Raw genomic sequence first — 17,306 nt, 5'->3', positions numbered from 1 at the left:
CCCTCAAACACATTTTAATTAAATTATTTATTGTTATTCATAAGTATTATTAGGTATTCAGTTAAGTGGAAGCAGTTATGTAAACTAAAATTTTTTATGATTTTTGATTAATCTTCAAGTATCACACACCATAAATATTGTAATGAATACAATTTTTAAAGGTTTGACATACCGATTTTTATTTTATATTTATTTATGTTTTATTTTATTATTCTTTATATTTGACTTAAACAGTCATAAAAATTATTAGAGACAATATTTAGATAAATTGATATGCCAATTCCTCAAAAATACATTTTTTATTATTTTTGTGGTGCCTTATTTTACATTCAATTATCCAAAAAAAATGGAAAAAATTTTAATGATTTACAATGAATGCATTTTGTCTATGTCGAGAGTAGGCCAGAGAGAGAAAACAAATATTGTGAGACACTCTCTTAATACTTTTGCTTAGCAATAAAATGACTAACAATTTAGGAAAAGAAACCTGGTAATAAAAACATATCTATTGACTCTATTGATAAATGCTTAACTATGACGACTTTTTCATTTCCATGTATAAGATAATGTATAGAGATCATCAGATAAGATATATACGATTTTATATGTTTATTATATTTAATTATATATTATATTATAAGATCACTGTACACTGCAGAAGTACAGTTATGGAGATGCATAGATAATGTATGTATATATAAATACATTGATATTACGTAAAAATAATTAAGAAATTTGAAAAGGAAACATTTAAAATTATTTTTGATAACAACTTTCTTATTTTGTAATACATTGAAAGGGTAAACATAAGATTGGTAAGACTATTAAATTGTATTATTTATGCAAATATTCTAAGATGATACAACTTTTCCGTTCAGAACCGTTCTTCGTATGCAATGATAAATCCATTGAATTGAAATATAACACATCCATACCAACCAGTAAACCAAAGCCAGTACCTACTTGTCGGCCTTTTTTTATTTTGAAATTATAAATATTTTACACGAATTATTAATTATCCTCTACAATCATTGTTATATTATATAATATATAACAATAAATGTTTATGACAAAAATGGATTGTTTTGAACACGTTTCAAAACATCAAGCCTTGGATTAAAGGTGTAAACGTACACATAGTATATTAATTTGGTTATTATGTAATAATGAAATATAGATAGGTATATACGTATTTTTAAATGTATGTTTTGTTGTATTATATGTTATGGCATTTAAGTAATGAAATGCAATATTGTCATACCTTCAGTAGTGAGTTTCAGTGAGTTTTCCAAATCCATTGCAATGGCCCCCGATTTTTCCACGAACACGCATTTTTCTCTGGTGTCTGTACATGATTTCTTCATAGCTATTTGCAAAGAAACAAATAATACATTACAACATAATTTAACTTCTTTTTATTGATATTAACTAACCCATTAAATAAATAAGGAATGTGGTGACTATGAAGGTAACAAACACCATTAGAAGAAAACTGCATTTCCAAGTGCATTTTAAATTGCACTTTTGTTGTATTTCTTGAAATCTTGAAGTAGAGTACGGTGAATATTGAGAGCTTAATCCCGTAGACCTTAATGGAAATACTGGTACAGGCGGATTAGCCCTTGAACTTGTATTAAGATCACCAGGGAACATCATTTTAAAGAATTTTCCACTTCAAATATCAACATGCTGATATACTGTTCAAATCGCGAAATGCGAAATCCTAAACACACAATAAAAACATAGAAGATAAATACATTTTACTTTAGACAATTTATAAAATGTTAGAACTACCTACTATGTGCTAAATTCCTAATTATTATTCAATAGTTCATAAATTATAAATGCATAACATAGTTACAATTTTTAGTTAGGTCGATAAACAGTAGATATTTGCTAATAGCTACTTAAAATTAAAAATTAAATACCCAGCATTTGATATTTTCAATGTTATTATGATATTAAAAAAAAAATAACATTTATCACTTCATCAATGTGAAATGCTTTAACAAATTATTATTAACAGTAGTCAATAACAGCAATAAAAATGTTATTTAAATTCAGATTAGAAAATATCAGTTATTGGTTTTTTTTTTTATAGGAAATGTACATTTTGTAAATCTTGTAAATAAAATACTGAAAAAATACATTTTTAAAACTGAATCATCTGTTAACAATATATTACCAGTATAATTGTATTAATTGCCACGGAAGGAACTTCTCTGGCTTGATTAATTTCCTATCAAAACAACAAATACTATTTTTTTTTAAAGTGTAGCCAACAAAAAAATATTCTACACGTAATTAAAAAATAATAAGTATTTACATTTATTTATACATCGTTTATAAATCTTACCTGGTTAATAATAATTATAATATAAATATAATTATTTATCAACATAAAATGAATTTTAAAAATAATAATGTTTTGATTTATGAGTAGGTATATTTATAGGCAATATTTTATATAGTGCCTGTATATTATGCATAAATAAAACGTAAATAATAGCAAAAATTTGTTTGAAACGTTGAAGGATAAGATCCAAGTATCTTTAAAATAAATGGCGGGTATTAATTTTACCAAATATAAACCTGAGACTTGAGTATACAATCTGTACACTTGTATAAAATATATATAGGTTAGCAAGTACCATTTATAAAATGTTTTACTGATACGAATAATATAAAAATTTAATACCAAACCAAGTGATTCGAACATTATATATTAATTAGGTAACTACATTACATTCCAAATTATAATATGTATTTTTATGTAAGTATAAAAATAATGTAGTAATTAAAAAAGTTATTTAATTAATGAAAACAATTATTAATTGCATTTAAACCATACCTATTTCTTAAACATTTTTAATAGTATGATACCAACATTTCAAAAATATATAAAATGCTTTTTTTATTTATCAGTGATTTAATATATTAAAAAGATTTTCTTAAAATCATAAATTTTTATTTTTCAGTTACTTCACAAATGTAGGTACTCAATACTCATAGTACGAAATGTCAAAATAATTGTTGAACCAAATATTATGTTAACATAGTAAAAAGTAAAAATATGTAGTGATTAGATAATAGTTTTGAAATCAAGTAGTTTTGGTATCGTTGCCATAGGCGCAAATAGGGGGGGGCTTTAGGGGCTAAGCCCCCCCCAAACACTTCAATAGCCCTCCCAAACATTTTCTGATTTTTTTTAAGCCTTTTTAGTATTATTATAGTTTATGATGCAAAATTCGTGTTTGTATTTTTAAGATTATGTAATTCGTTAATGAACAAATTTTATTTGTCATGGTATTATTTTTAATTTTTATTATTATTGTAGACTTGTAGCCATAAACCATAATACCTACCAAGAACTAAGAATAATAAGAATAATAATAATTCTAATAATAATAATAATTCTTATTTCGGAGTCTATTGTTTCACTTGCAGCTCATATTCATATACCATTTGGCCATTATAGGTACCTACGTCATATTTAATACGCCTATACGGGCTATACTATAATAACTAATAGGTTATCAGTTATCACTAATAGACAGTAAGCTGAGAACTCGTTATACGAAGACGATTCGTCAAAGAAAAAATATTGGGAAGAGCATGCTAACTATCCAATATTAGATGCAATTATAGTTAGTTTGAATAGTAGATTTTCAGAGGAGAGTTTAAAAATTTCAATAGCAATTGATGAATTATTTAAATTAAATTTTCAAAAATCATCTTTTCTTATTGATTATTATAAGGTACGTTGTAACTTGTATTTGAGCAATATTTATAAATTATGAATTCTATTTGACAAATACTTTTTTTAAACTACTTTGTTTTTGTTTGTATATTTATGTACACTTTACAGGATACTTTTGATATCTATTCTTCAAACTTAAAATGTGAAATAAATGTAATGAAAAACATGATGAAAGAAGTCAATTTTGAAAATATCAAAAAACATCTAAATGAAGAAGTATTTCCTAATTTATTTAAAATTATGCAAGTGGCAATAACATTACCAGTGAGCTCGGCCACTTGTGAAAGGTCCTTTTCAACTATGAGAAGGATCAACACATATGTCAGAGCTAACATGACTCAGGGCCGATTTACTAATTTAGCAATATTGAATATCGAAAAAGATATTATAGTAGATACTGAAATAATATTAAACACATTTGCTAAATCCAACCGACGAATACAGCTCTAAAAATGTATTGGGCACATTTTTTTAAATAAAAATTTGTTCTATAATTATATTATTTTGTTGTTACTTGTTGCTCTAAAGCCATACATACAGTATTAATAATTCCTATTGTTTTCCTAAAATTTATGTGGTGTATAATGTATAATTATAAATATAATTTTGACAACTATTATAAGTAGATGAAATAGCACATTTGAAAAAAATATTTAGTAAGTTTTATTTTCAGTCAATATTGTAATTAAGTAAGCAATATAAGATATACCTATGTTGTACTAAAAAAAATTTTTAGGTGTTAAATACTTGTATAAATGCTTCATTCAGTACCTAGGGCTTCAGCCCCCCCAAATCTCAAACGCTATTTGCGCCTATGATCGTTGCTTGCATTATAGGTAGGTATGCTAAATAGTCTAGTAAAAAACCACCGTACCTAAGGTACGGCGATGTCAATGTTTAGACACCTACCTAATAAACGTTGGTGACACAATATAGACTTTCAATTCCCTGTATACTTTAAAAGTCTTAATTAAAATTAATAACAAATTAAAAGAAGGATTTTCCTTTTTATTATTCAGTGGTAGGCGGTAGCGAGTACCTATAACCTTTTGTTGAAAATAAATCTATCGCATCAATAACTGAACACTGAAATGGCTCTTTACAAGAAAAGTCAAACTTAAAATGTTTTATAACTGTTTTCCAATTGGCAAATACTATATTGATAAGGTTAAGATTTCTTGGTATTACCGCCAAGTTAAACAAGAAAAGTAAATATTGTTTGCTGTGAATAACACTTTTCCAAACTTCAAATTCATAACATGCTTTTTGGTTACGCATTATGAATGTTTGTTTTGTACTCAACGTACCTATACGTAGTGTACCAACATCGTACGAATATAACAGTTTCTCTTCCGATAAAAAATTGATATAGTTTCTTAGTATTATGCGAAGAATTTCTTACTATTTATACATACATAGTATGAATGCTATACATTGCCAATACTGTGTGAGTAGGTAATTTACAATTTATGATTGATCAGTGATCAGTGTTCAATGTTCATTATAGTTCCTAATTTATTATTAATAACGTTTTATATTTCGATAGAAAACTATTTGATTCACCGAACAGCTAAAATACAGGTCAATGGTTTTACAGATGAAATTGTATGTTAGTTTCATACTAATGCGATTGAGAGTAAAATAAAAAAAATCAGAGAAATGTTAAAAAAAAATATTTTTAAGTACATTTAAAGTACAACAACATGAGAAAAATCAAATCAAATTAAACTGAAATAAATGTAGTAAATAAATAAATATTTATTTTACTTCAATAATTCTTATTTATTCGATTAAATATAATGGTATGACTGTACAATAACTCATCTGTAAAAAAAGTGTAATCCTCGATCAATTTAATACCGTAAAGTATTAATATTAAATATTTATTTTATAAACATAATAAATTTCAGTATAAAAAATGTGAGCATTGTGCTTATACATAATGATTCTCCAATAATACCTTTGAAATGTAGTTCTACAATAATATTATAAACTTATATTCAAATATAGCACATTACGTGTGTACAAAAAATAAGTTCAGACAAAGTTTCTCTGTATCACAAAAAAGTGAGTTATATTTTATTAGCAATTTTCATAAGGAAAATGAAAAAGTTACATGATTCTCTAAGTATATTGCACATAAGTAGTAAGTAGAAAATAACCCCTATACATTTCAGGACTTTTGTACTTTACTGGGATTGACAATACAGGGAGTGGCTTCATTGAAATACGTCTGAAAACTCGTTTTAATAATACGGCTTTCATTTTATAGAATGTAAAAGAATCCTATGACAATCCAGTCGGGCTGATCAGAAGCATTTCTTTTTTAACGTGGACGACAGTGAGATTGAACAAAGAATCAGTTTCTTATTCAATAAATCAAAAACTGCCAAACTTACCTACTCTCTTTTTATACAAGTAGTCGAGCTTATTGAAATTTTATTCAGTCTCTGTAGAAAAAAATAAATGTATAAAGTATAAGTTCTCTGGACATCCGTTTATTAACGACATATTAATTTTTGATGACATTACATTTTTAGCTATTGTTGTAAACTAATTTAGTTCATAAATAATGTAATATAAAGACTCCTTAAGGTTTTAAACGTTTTAATCCATACTGCAACTAATTATTCTATATTACAGTTTTCAACTGACAACTTTATAGTTTTTATTATTGATATTATAAATTATAATCTATCCTCGGCACCTATGGCCACTACAGATTTTGAAACTAGAACTTTATAGATATTTTATCAAATGTGCTTATTTCCTAGACAATTAAAATATATAAGAGTAAGTACCATAATTAGTCTTATATCTCATATTTATGAATTGTTATATAAAAGTTATACTAATTGATTTTAATAAAATGTCATTTTTTAGTTTAATTAATTTAAAGAAAATATTTTATAAATACGATGCCATAGACAGAATATACGAAAATATTTCATGAAATAGTCATTTCAATTTGACGTCGTGTAATTTTCGTCTCAATAAAGTCATTCTTGCATTGAAATAAAACATTCATCGCATACGATTTTGATTACTGTTATTTTTGTTTAATGTATACCTAGTATAACTGTTATGCTAAAATAATAATTATTGGTTATTATTTGTTCAACATTATTTATATAAAATTACTTCGGTTAACCTATCTGAAATTTGTGGATTTTTTAAAATAATATCATATTCAAGTGTACCTATAGTTGCTGCATGGATCACAGTTGTTGCTGGGATTTATTTGTAATGAAAAACTAAAAATATCTACATATATATGCAATTAAAGTTGACAAAATGTGTAGTATAAAATAAAAAATATGTATTAAAAAAAAAATTCTTAAATATGTACCTACACTTGTTATATAAGAAAAATTTCTAAATAATTTAATCAATATTTCAATCAATTCGAAGTAGGTCAAACAATGACAAGCCACATATTGTTATAAATTTTCAAAATTATAACTACAACAATTTGGTATTAACATTGACTTTTACCTACAAAATATGTAGCAAAAAATTAAAAATATGTAATAAAAAGAAATTATAATATGTTATCGTGTTAATTAAGTTAAAATAATAAAATACAATTTTATACCTATAATATACCTACACTTATATTTTTTACGAGTACTATTGTCGAAGTATTTGTATAATACTACTAAACCACTAATTTTGATGATATAAATTGACAAATTATTTTATACATTGGAATTTTTGTCAACATTTACAAAACATGAAAGATAAAACCAGAAATCTTATAAATAATGTAAAAATATGTATTTATGACGAAATATGTAAAAACATGTAAAATAAAATATGTCTTATTTTATTACAAATCATGTGAAACGAATTTATCATTTACAATAATTAATTTATCATGTTTTAGTAAAAATATAAATACAAATCCTACCCCTAATCACATTCTATTCTGCATTCACGTCTTTCAATCAAAATTTTTAAAACATGAAGCATGCCATTATAAACTTTAATTCAGGTATACCAGTCGGAAAACAGAAATAGTTAACTGTGAATCTATTCAAATATCATCATGAGGTTAAGAGTTCAGGTTCCTAAGTTGTTTGAGTAAAAGTACATGTCCAAACGATAAAAAATTATGCAAATTAGTAATTACTGTTACTTAAACAAACTTATTTTTTCTGTACATTTAAAATGACTTAAACATTTATTTATATTAAATACTAAATATTGATTTACCTTCTACTCTATATATGACTATAAATACCTATTTATACTTTTTTACTAATATTCATTCATTTTTTGATAGACTTTTAACCAGCTTTCAACTAAGCTTTTATTTTATACCAATCTTAATAATGTATAAGTTTTCACAAAATTGACATAACTCAATTAGACGTTTAGATTTATACGTCTATAGGAAAAACAACTCGAGACCTAGAAGAATCTACAATGTTATCAATTTGTTTTTATTCATTCTGTTTTAATCATTAGATAGGTTCTTAAATTGGAATTCTTACAGTATACGGTTCAATTTAATTTCGTTACTAGTTTTATATTATGGGAATGCGTGTGCTAAAAGATCAATATAAACGGCCATTGGATCATGAGTCATGACCATACAATTTATTTTCTAATCTAAAATCACCTCCACTTCCGGAACAACTAGAATAAAAGTATTTTTCTAGAACAAAAGACATTTTTATTTATAAAACGTTATTTTCTACTTTATAATTAACATTAGTCCCATGCGCGCGATTAAGACAGTCCGGTATGCTATTATCTCTGCCATACATCGCCAAGGTCTAATAATAACAATGTTTTCTTTTCATAACAAGGATTACATCTGGTGTTCCTTCTCAGATTATTTCGTTAAAAGACGTGAGTATAGATATGAAAAACTACCCTTTGTATTAACCACTTGATGACACAGATATGGAGATTTTATTCTATTTTCGGTTTTATTTTTGGCTCAACCATGAATGCTTATAGTTGATTAAACAAAAAAAAATGTCCACAGCCATACACTTGAATATTACATAAATACATAATGAATATATAATATTTACACTTGTATAAATAAAATGTATAATTTGTATACAAGTAAAATTGAATTTTAAAATTGACTGCTAGAAATAAGAAAATCCAATTTCTTTTAATAATAATTATTATGACAATGTCATTATCCACTACTATATCACCAAATCACAAGTTATTTATATTGAAACTAATCATTAAACTATTAAAGAACGTCGAATATCAAAGTAGAATATTTAGTTCTGTATAAAATTATACATAATTTAATAGGTTGTAGCCTACAGGTATCATAAATTGTAAATACAATTTCAATTAGAAATGAAACTGGATATAAATTAAATGTCAAACTAAATAATTTGATTAAGTCTAGACGCTATAGTTATTGAAATTTAATAATAAACGCTATAATATAATATAAATATGTAGTAAAGTCAATTCTCTAAATACTGGACATTTTGGGTCACTGAAATGTTGTCGCTATTCGGAGATGTCCGCTATTCAGAGGTCCCAGTTGGTAGACATTTTGTAAAAGGTTCCTAAGAAACGATTTAGAGGTATCCGTAAAGGAAGGTTTCGCTGTACTATATCGTATTAAAAACTAATGAAATAATATGATTGAGTATAATAGTTTAGAATGTAATGAATTCTAAAAATGCCATAACATTGTTGCTATTTTTAAACATGGTACCTATATAATTCATAAAATGGACAATCCATGGAGGAATTATATATACAGCAAATGTATATAGGTAATTTAATTTCTTAGTTTAAAAAAAATTTATAATTTTAGGTTTATTTAATATAAATAAATACCTATAACCTAAAAAAAAGGAAGCTAATGACCATGTAATTGATGTTAGCAGCAAAATATGAAAATAGTCCAATATATTTTTTTATAATATCATCAACAGACTAATTAAATCACGTCGATTATAGTTGTACCAAACTGAAAAAAAAAGATTTTGTTTCTATATAATTTTTGAATTAGAGGGTAAACATTAAACATATTTGTAGAAATGGAACGAACAAATGTCATTATTAAGAAGTAATATTCATAGTTAGATAAGGTTTTTTACATTATTGCCTCGTACCTACCTATTTATTTCAACATCAAACTGATTAATAAAATAAAAAATCACTAACCTCAGATTATTCGAATAATGCTCGTTTGTTTTAACACACATTTGTTGTTAGTAGATGAAAAAAAAAAACAAAAAAAGGATCAAGCTCGTTGCGGCCGACCAGTGTCAATGATTTGACGTCCCGTTTATGTTACGGAAAACGTCGAGGGCAGGCATTTGAACTTTTGTGTATACGCGTGCGCACAGCCTCCTCGAACGAACGTACCAGAATATTAACGCGATCGCATTGGTTCTCTTACAGAATTATCATACACCGAGGTTTTATTATTATATTACTTATATATTACTATAATCATAAGAGCATTTAATCTTTTAAAACGTCCATAATTATATTCTGTTTATAGTTTAAAACCTAGGCACATATTATAAAACATTTTGTTGTGATTTTCTTTGTATCATTTGTATATCAGTTAAGAATTAAAATTGTAGGAGCATTACACAAATTTCAGAAAAACATTCACCTAGAAACTTCTTCCTGCATGAAAAAACTCAATGTTTAATAATTTTTTATAGTTTAAGACAATTTAAGAAATCAACATTTTTTGTAATTAGCTTTTAATATGTAAAACAAGAATCTGACAGATAAATGTATCTAGTACCCAACAGTATTATTATTATTATTCTTTATTGACTGACAAAACTCCATTTAAAAAATAATATATACATATGAATACATTGTGTAGTATAAAGATTTACATTTAAAATAAAAGAAACAAAAACAAAACTATAGCAAGTAACAATTACTTGAAAATTAAATTATTCATAAACATGCAAATATAAACATATAGTAACATAGATTTATATCAGTATATTTGCTGGTGATGGTCGTAAATAATTCTTAGAAATATTATTAATTAAAAAACTGTTTTGATTTCTTGTATATTTATTATTTATTCAAAAATTTAAATGTTCCTACAAATATTGACATTCCGTGGAGTCGTTTAATAATTTAAGTAAAAATGTATAGTGAAGGTACTATCTTTTTTCTTTAAAGTTTCTTAATTAAAATACGATAAAATAAACTAAGTAAGCTATACTTTGCTCAAAACATTCAGTATTAAATATTTTAATAAAAATTTTAATATCAACATTTTTATTAATAGTTGGGTAACACAAAATGAAAATTATTAAATGTATACTCAAAAAGTGGTACCTTTATTGGATTTAGTGTAGGTACCTACACTTGATATCACTATTGTTCGACGTCTAAAGAAAAAATGTTCATTTTAAATTTTTGCATTTTTTCTTTCTGAATATTTATTAAAATGTATATTATATTTAATATTATTTCATTAATCATAATAATGGAGATTATAACCAATTAAAAGTGATGTTAAATTACATTATAATATAGTATGAAGTATACATAATGCATTTATAAAATATTATGCAAAATACTAATACATAGTACATGTACATTGTACAGTTATTAAATATCTCTTGCGTGGTCATTTCTTTTCCCGGGTTTTTTCTATGGCCTTTTTTACAGGGGTATATTTAATACTTGAATTTTTTCCCTTTAGATTTTTTGATGGGGCTTTTTTTTGACCATCACAATGCACAACAATAAATAATATTGGACGACAATCGTATTGAAAACAATCCACTCAAATAAAAAAGTGTTGATGAAAAAAATTAATTAAATTTCATTCGAGTACCTACCTACTTATTGTGTTTGTAGTTTTACACGATTTTTAACTGATGATTTTTGCACTTGAATGTTGCATTTTTTAACCAACGCAAAAGGAACATTGCCAGGGTTATTTATTATTACTGTTGGTGCTACAAACGAATACCCGTATCCATATCAACAATATTTTAAATTATGTTAATGATGATAACTAAAACGTACCTATTCAAATATTATTTATCAAACACATATTTTGTATTAAATGTAAGTATTATAGAATATGATTAGCTTTATTTTATTTATTCATTTGTTATTTCATATCACTCCATAACTAATGTAAACAAAAGGACAAATTAAATAATTTGCTTCAGTAAGCGAGCTTGAGTTGGGGAAAAGAGTTCCAATCTATGTAAGTTAATGTTCAAATAAAAATAAAAAAACTGTGACATGAACTACCATTGAGTAAATATTTATAAATATAAATATATATGTATATGTATTTAAGTATATAATACTCAATGATTACTTCATAATAATAAAGAATAATTAATATATAAATACAATAAAAAAATCATTTTAATAACTAAGAACTACGTTGAATCATCACCCATATTGTCAAGAATAAATTATACATATTAATTTATGTCGAAACACAAAAGTTATTTAATTATTTTTCACAGTGTATTCTATGGCAAAACAGACCTTTAATGAACGAAATTTCCAAAAAATCTGAAATTAGGGAAATGTTAATATTAATACCAAAATAATACAGATATTTTTTGTTACCAATTACATTTATTAATTCTACGTATTTTAATTAGTTTTTAACGTATTGAATTTGTGATTTAATTTAATAAATTATATTCATTATTCATTATAAATATCATTAATATTTGTTCGAAACAGTTTTGATCAATACATCGCTAAACGAACGAGTAATATGATTTTATCGACCCAGCCCGATTTATTTATAACACTATAAATTACTATAATTCAATTTAACTATGTGCATAATACGTGTAATAATTAACTAACAACTACCTACTGATATTGAAGTTAGTTCAATGAAGTTCATTTTAAACAAAGTTTGTAAAAACAAAAAACTTATAATTTGTAGATAATACGGGAGATTATATACTTTATCGTAATTTAAATTAAACAATTTACCAAAAATGACCAAAAACTATTAAGACATTATTCTGTGCATGGCAGAAGTTGATAACGTTACCTATAATTATATTCTAGTTCGTCAAAGGTTAGGTTAGGTCAATTTAATAAACATTTAAGAAATTAAATATTAAAAACCTATGTTTAATGTTTATCATTATCATAATATATTTTATAAATTTATTTTAAAATCGTTTTAATAACTGCTAAGCGTAGTGATAAGTATTATACCTATCTATACCAAATACCAATCTATAAACAGAATTCGATGGGGTCCCAGTAGAGGTGGGGAAGGGGTGATATTTCAACAGTTCACCACCTCCAACAAATTTGCATTTTAATCACTGTCTATATCATAATTTATTCATTTTAGATTTTTTGATCAGCTAACCTCTGTGTTAAATGTTAAGCATATGACCCCTCCTGTCATAAAAAGTGACTTCCGCTTATTTTATATTGGATGTTACTTGTGATCCAAGTGCTTTTAGACTTTAAGTTGCATAGTGCATTTCAGATATAGCAGTATTATTTTTAAAACTTTTTTCTTTGAATAGCTTTGACTAACAAAATTGATTCAGTTTTTAGCATGTTTAAGCGTATATATAATCTAGTGTTAACGTCTGTCAATTGTAAAATGAAAAAGTAATAGGTAGGTATGTTTATAAATTACAAAAAAAAAGAAAACAATATATTTTCAGAAAATTTTTAGAAATCAAATATTTGAGTTAAAAAATTGTAATTGTTTAAATATGATAGAAGAATAAAATACCGGTTATACGAGTTTACTAAATTTTGGTGAACACATTTAAGTTTTGATTCGCGATTAAATGTATTGTTTCAAACTTTCAAAGTATTATTATTTAAAATTTGAATCCGATGATAGTGTTAACATAGTTTTAGTTATGTTTCCAAAAGTATTTCATATCAAATTCAATGTATCCTAAGCCTTACATAAGGATGGTTAAGGTTTATGTCATGTGTGGAGTGAACACGACTAATTTTATTCCGTACACCTACTTATCCTATTATAGTTGTTTATTTTTAAACTAGTCTTGATTTTTGTTGATCTATTCAAAAATAGAACAGGACGATACTATATTTTTAGTAATTTCTACAAAATATGGAATACTATTGTTAATACTTGTAAACTTGATCAAAACCTACATTTATGTCATACCTAGTTGAGTATCAAAATATTCCATGTTTACTAACAACAAAAAATTTTTTCTAAAACAAAGTAGCTTAAAAAACAACTAGCCAGTAAAAATTTAAACGAGTTTCGAGCATATAAGTTTAGAGATTTTTTGAATTTCAAAACTATTATTTCTAATAGGCAGATAGGTAAGTTATATCTTATCAAATTTTAATACATATATTACGTACTTCGTATATTGATATAGTCGATATTTTGGTTTAAAGTTATGAAAATAAAAGCACAGTAAGGACACAGAAAGAATTGTTAATCAATGTAGGCAGGTGACACCCGTGACACTCATAGGCCATAGCAGCCGACTGACTCTTCGAGTGATAGACGTCGGAAACTGATGAGTGGAAGGGTGGTGGTTACGCTTTTTACAATTAAGTCTACGTAAGTATTATAAACACATCCATCGGGTACATGTTAAGGACGATCGTTATAAGATTAACCCGTAATTACGTCAACCAATGTGATAAGCCGATAACACAATAATTATGACGTTATAGAATAATTGAAATATATGACAGGACGACGTTATAATTACATTTGACGAGAGGCGTCTACTACTCACCCTTTGTCGTTCCGGCTGACGTTGTTCGGGACACAGTCAGCGTTGGCTGGCCCGTCGGCGATGTGCTCGTTTCAGCCACTCGGTCGTCAAAGGCCTAGCCGTTGTACCGCCGATGGCAGTTCATCTCCCGTGGGGTGCATCGTGAGTAAGTCGGCGATGAGGGGCGATCGTGAATCAGAAAAATACCGTCCAACGAACGGTCGAAACGATACGAATTCGACAACGACGTACCGCCGTGCTCGCCGTTATTGCAGCGTTTCGTTCATTCGGGCAGCGTACGAGCGGTGTCTGGGTAGCGAGTGCGCGCGCCTACCGTCGGCGGAGAGAAACGGAGAAAAAAGAATGATAGAGAACGAAAGAGGAAGAGGAAGTGGGAAACAGAGAGAGAGAGAGAGAGAGAGAGAGAAAGCGTTCGATCAATTATTATACGGTCGAACGGTGGCGGCAGCGGTGCAACTCGTCGGGCGGACGGGTAAATCCATAATGTGTCGCGCGCGCTACGGCGGCGAAGCTGTCGGCGGGGGTGAGAGGGACGTTTGTCGTGCGCAAGTCCACCCCGCCGCGGTCTTGACGCTCGCACAAGGGTCGCTACCGCGGCCGTCGCTCTCCGTCGTGCGTCGTCGCCGACGATCGTTTCACGGAAAGGGGATTTTCAGTCCGTAATCAAAGCCAAAGCGGTTTCGTGGATTTAATTAAATTTCCGGAACGTGCCTGCCGCTCTGCCACCCGACCCCGTGGATACACCCCTCGGCCGAAGCCAGATGCTGCCACCATCGTGTGACCGTAAATACGTGCAAGCACATACACCCCGTGCGCCACGTTCTAGATATGCGATTGCGATTATTATTACTATTGCTGATGTTGTTGTTGTTGTTGCTGTCGTTTGTATTCGTGGTTTCGTAATATTACAGTAGCAGATCCTTTGGTGACGGATTTCATGTGTAGCGGGTTGTTGGGGGATCAGTCGTACCACCCCCCCCCCTCCACTACACACACCAAGTGTGTTATTTTTTTTTAACGATCCACTCGGCACTCCCTTCATAAAATTTAAATATTATTTAGGCCCATATAATAATTAAATTATTATTACTATGATTGGCTGTGTAAAAACAAAACGTAAGCGGAAAAGTAACGCACGAGAACCCAGTCTATGTTATTCTCCCCTCTCCCACCACGCTCTCAACCGCAAGTCACCGCGCCGTTTTTATCGACGATTGCGTCTCGCCGACGGCGGCCGCGGCGGCGCCGTATACGTTTCGTATCGCCGCGCCTCTCTTTCTACATCGTGCAACGACGAATATACACCGTATAGGTTACCTGCCTTTTGTCGTATTGACGACTTCACCGCCACTGTCGTCGTTACGCACTCCAACGCGATCGGCAGCATACAATAACCGTGACATTTTGAAAAATAAAGTTCCCTCCTCCCTGCGGTTACACAGTACAATACACACCTAGTACAACAATATTATGGCTGATACTAATCGCGTATTAATGTATTGTTTATTTTTATGTCGGTGTACATCATCGATAAACACCTTCACTATAAACTCATCGATAGAGTTGTTTATTTTTGTTTAAATGTCCAGCCTACTTCATTTACCCAAACATATAGTTTAACACTATTGTTATAAATGGCAAATCCATCAAATGTTAGATGTCTACGGAATATCATATTTCATACGATTACTGGTAGTATATATAATTAAAGATATTTCTCAATTCAGCCAGGTCTGAGTATTTAACTTGTGAATTTGGATCGTAAAATCATGCCAACCTAACAATTTTGTAGTTATAAATTATAATGTAATTTTAAGCAAGTAATTTGAAGACAATTTATTTTTTGTAACAATTATTATTATACTATATGTATTTTTTTCTATCAAAACTTTAAATGCAGATCATAGTTGTGAGTATAACATGTGACTATTTGCTTTTACACTAGCTTATTGATGGCATCAAAGAACGATTTTTAATTTTTAAAGGTTAATATAATATGATATGTTACATATTGTATAGTTTTTTTTACTAGTTTTTACTAGTTTCTAGATAAAAAGTGTCTACATAAAGATCATATCAACACAATTCCACTTTTTCGCTCCACAGCAGGGCCATTGTTAAAAAAATAAATGATGATTTCTAACTGAAAGATTTGATTTTTCTAGATTTTTCAACACTATTTTAAAAGTGAATAATAAAGTGTACTCGCATATTAGACGACGCGGGGCCGGTCCGTATAGGTATATAATATTAATATGAATTATGATGTATTATATTATATTATGCCATGGTAGTGTGTGCTACAGTATATTATTACGACCCCAATACGGCGCGTGTCACTCATCATGGCTGTCGACGCACCCTACACGAGAAAAAAATATACAAATAAGTCTTTTGAAACATTTTAATCGAATGGCAGTATAAAAAATGCAACCTAATACTATGTATAATGAATACATTTACAATTTTTCAAAATAGCCGCACGAAAATAAAACATAAAATTATAGGCTAAAATATAGTATGGCCGTATGTGTAATAGTTACGTCATATTGATGGATCTTTTGAAACTTTTTAACGAATGATACTATACAAAATACTATATTCTATTATGTATAGTGAATACATTAATAATTTTATAAAACAGACACGAAAATAAATTCCAAATAATATAAGAGGTGTACACTTTGACAGTCTATATGTTGTATATTTACCTATAGTTGTACATGTTTATAACCTTTATTTTTTTTCGTAAGCACCTACTACATTTTTTTTAGTGATATCTAACATATTTTTTTTAACAGATATATCCATTTGACAGATATTTT

General features: G+C 27.9%; 1 protein-coding gene across 2 annotated transcripts in view; it reads right to left on the bottom strand.

Moving 5' to 3' along the window:
- Positions 1-14,893, bottom strand: part of LOC111034980 (teneurin-a) — a 38,239-nt gene extending 23,346 nt beyond the window's left edge. Inside the window, exons 1-3 of one of the 2 annotated variants that reach the window (XM_022316446.1) lie at positions 14,482-14,893; positions 1,434-1,723; positions 1,262-1,366 (exon numbers count right to left, since the gene is read on the bottom strand). In XM_022316446.1, the coding sequence (XP_022172138.1) occupies positions 1,262-1,366; positions 1,434-1,656 (328 nt within the window). In that variant the 5' untranslated portion in view covers positions 1,657-1,723; positions 14,482-14,893. Of the gene's footprint in view, positions 1-1,261; positions 1,367-1,433; positions 1,724-14,481 lie in introns of those variants that run through there. The other variant, XM_022316445.1, reaches the window with a different exon arrangement.
- Positions 14,894-17,306: the final 2,413 nt, after the last annotated feature.

Source organism: Myzus persicae, unplaced genomic scaffold (assembly GCF_001856785.1).
Source record: "Myzus persicae strain clone G006 unplaced genomic scaffold, MPER_G0061.0, whole genome shotgun sequence".
Lineage (NCBI taxonomy): Eukaryota > Metazoa > Arthropoda > Insecta > Hemiptera > Aphididae > Myzus > Myzus persicae.
This window is presented reverse-complemented; position numbering and strand designations above follow the sequence as displayed.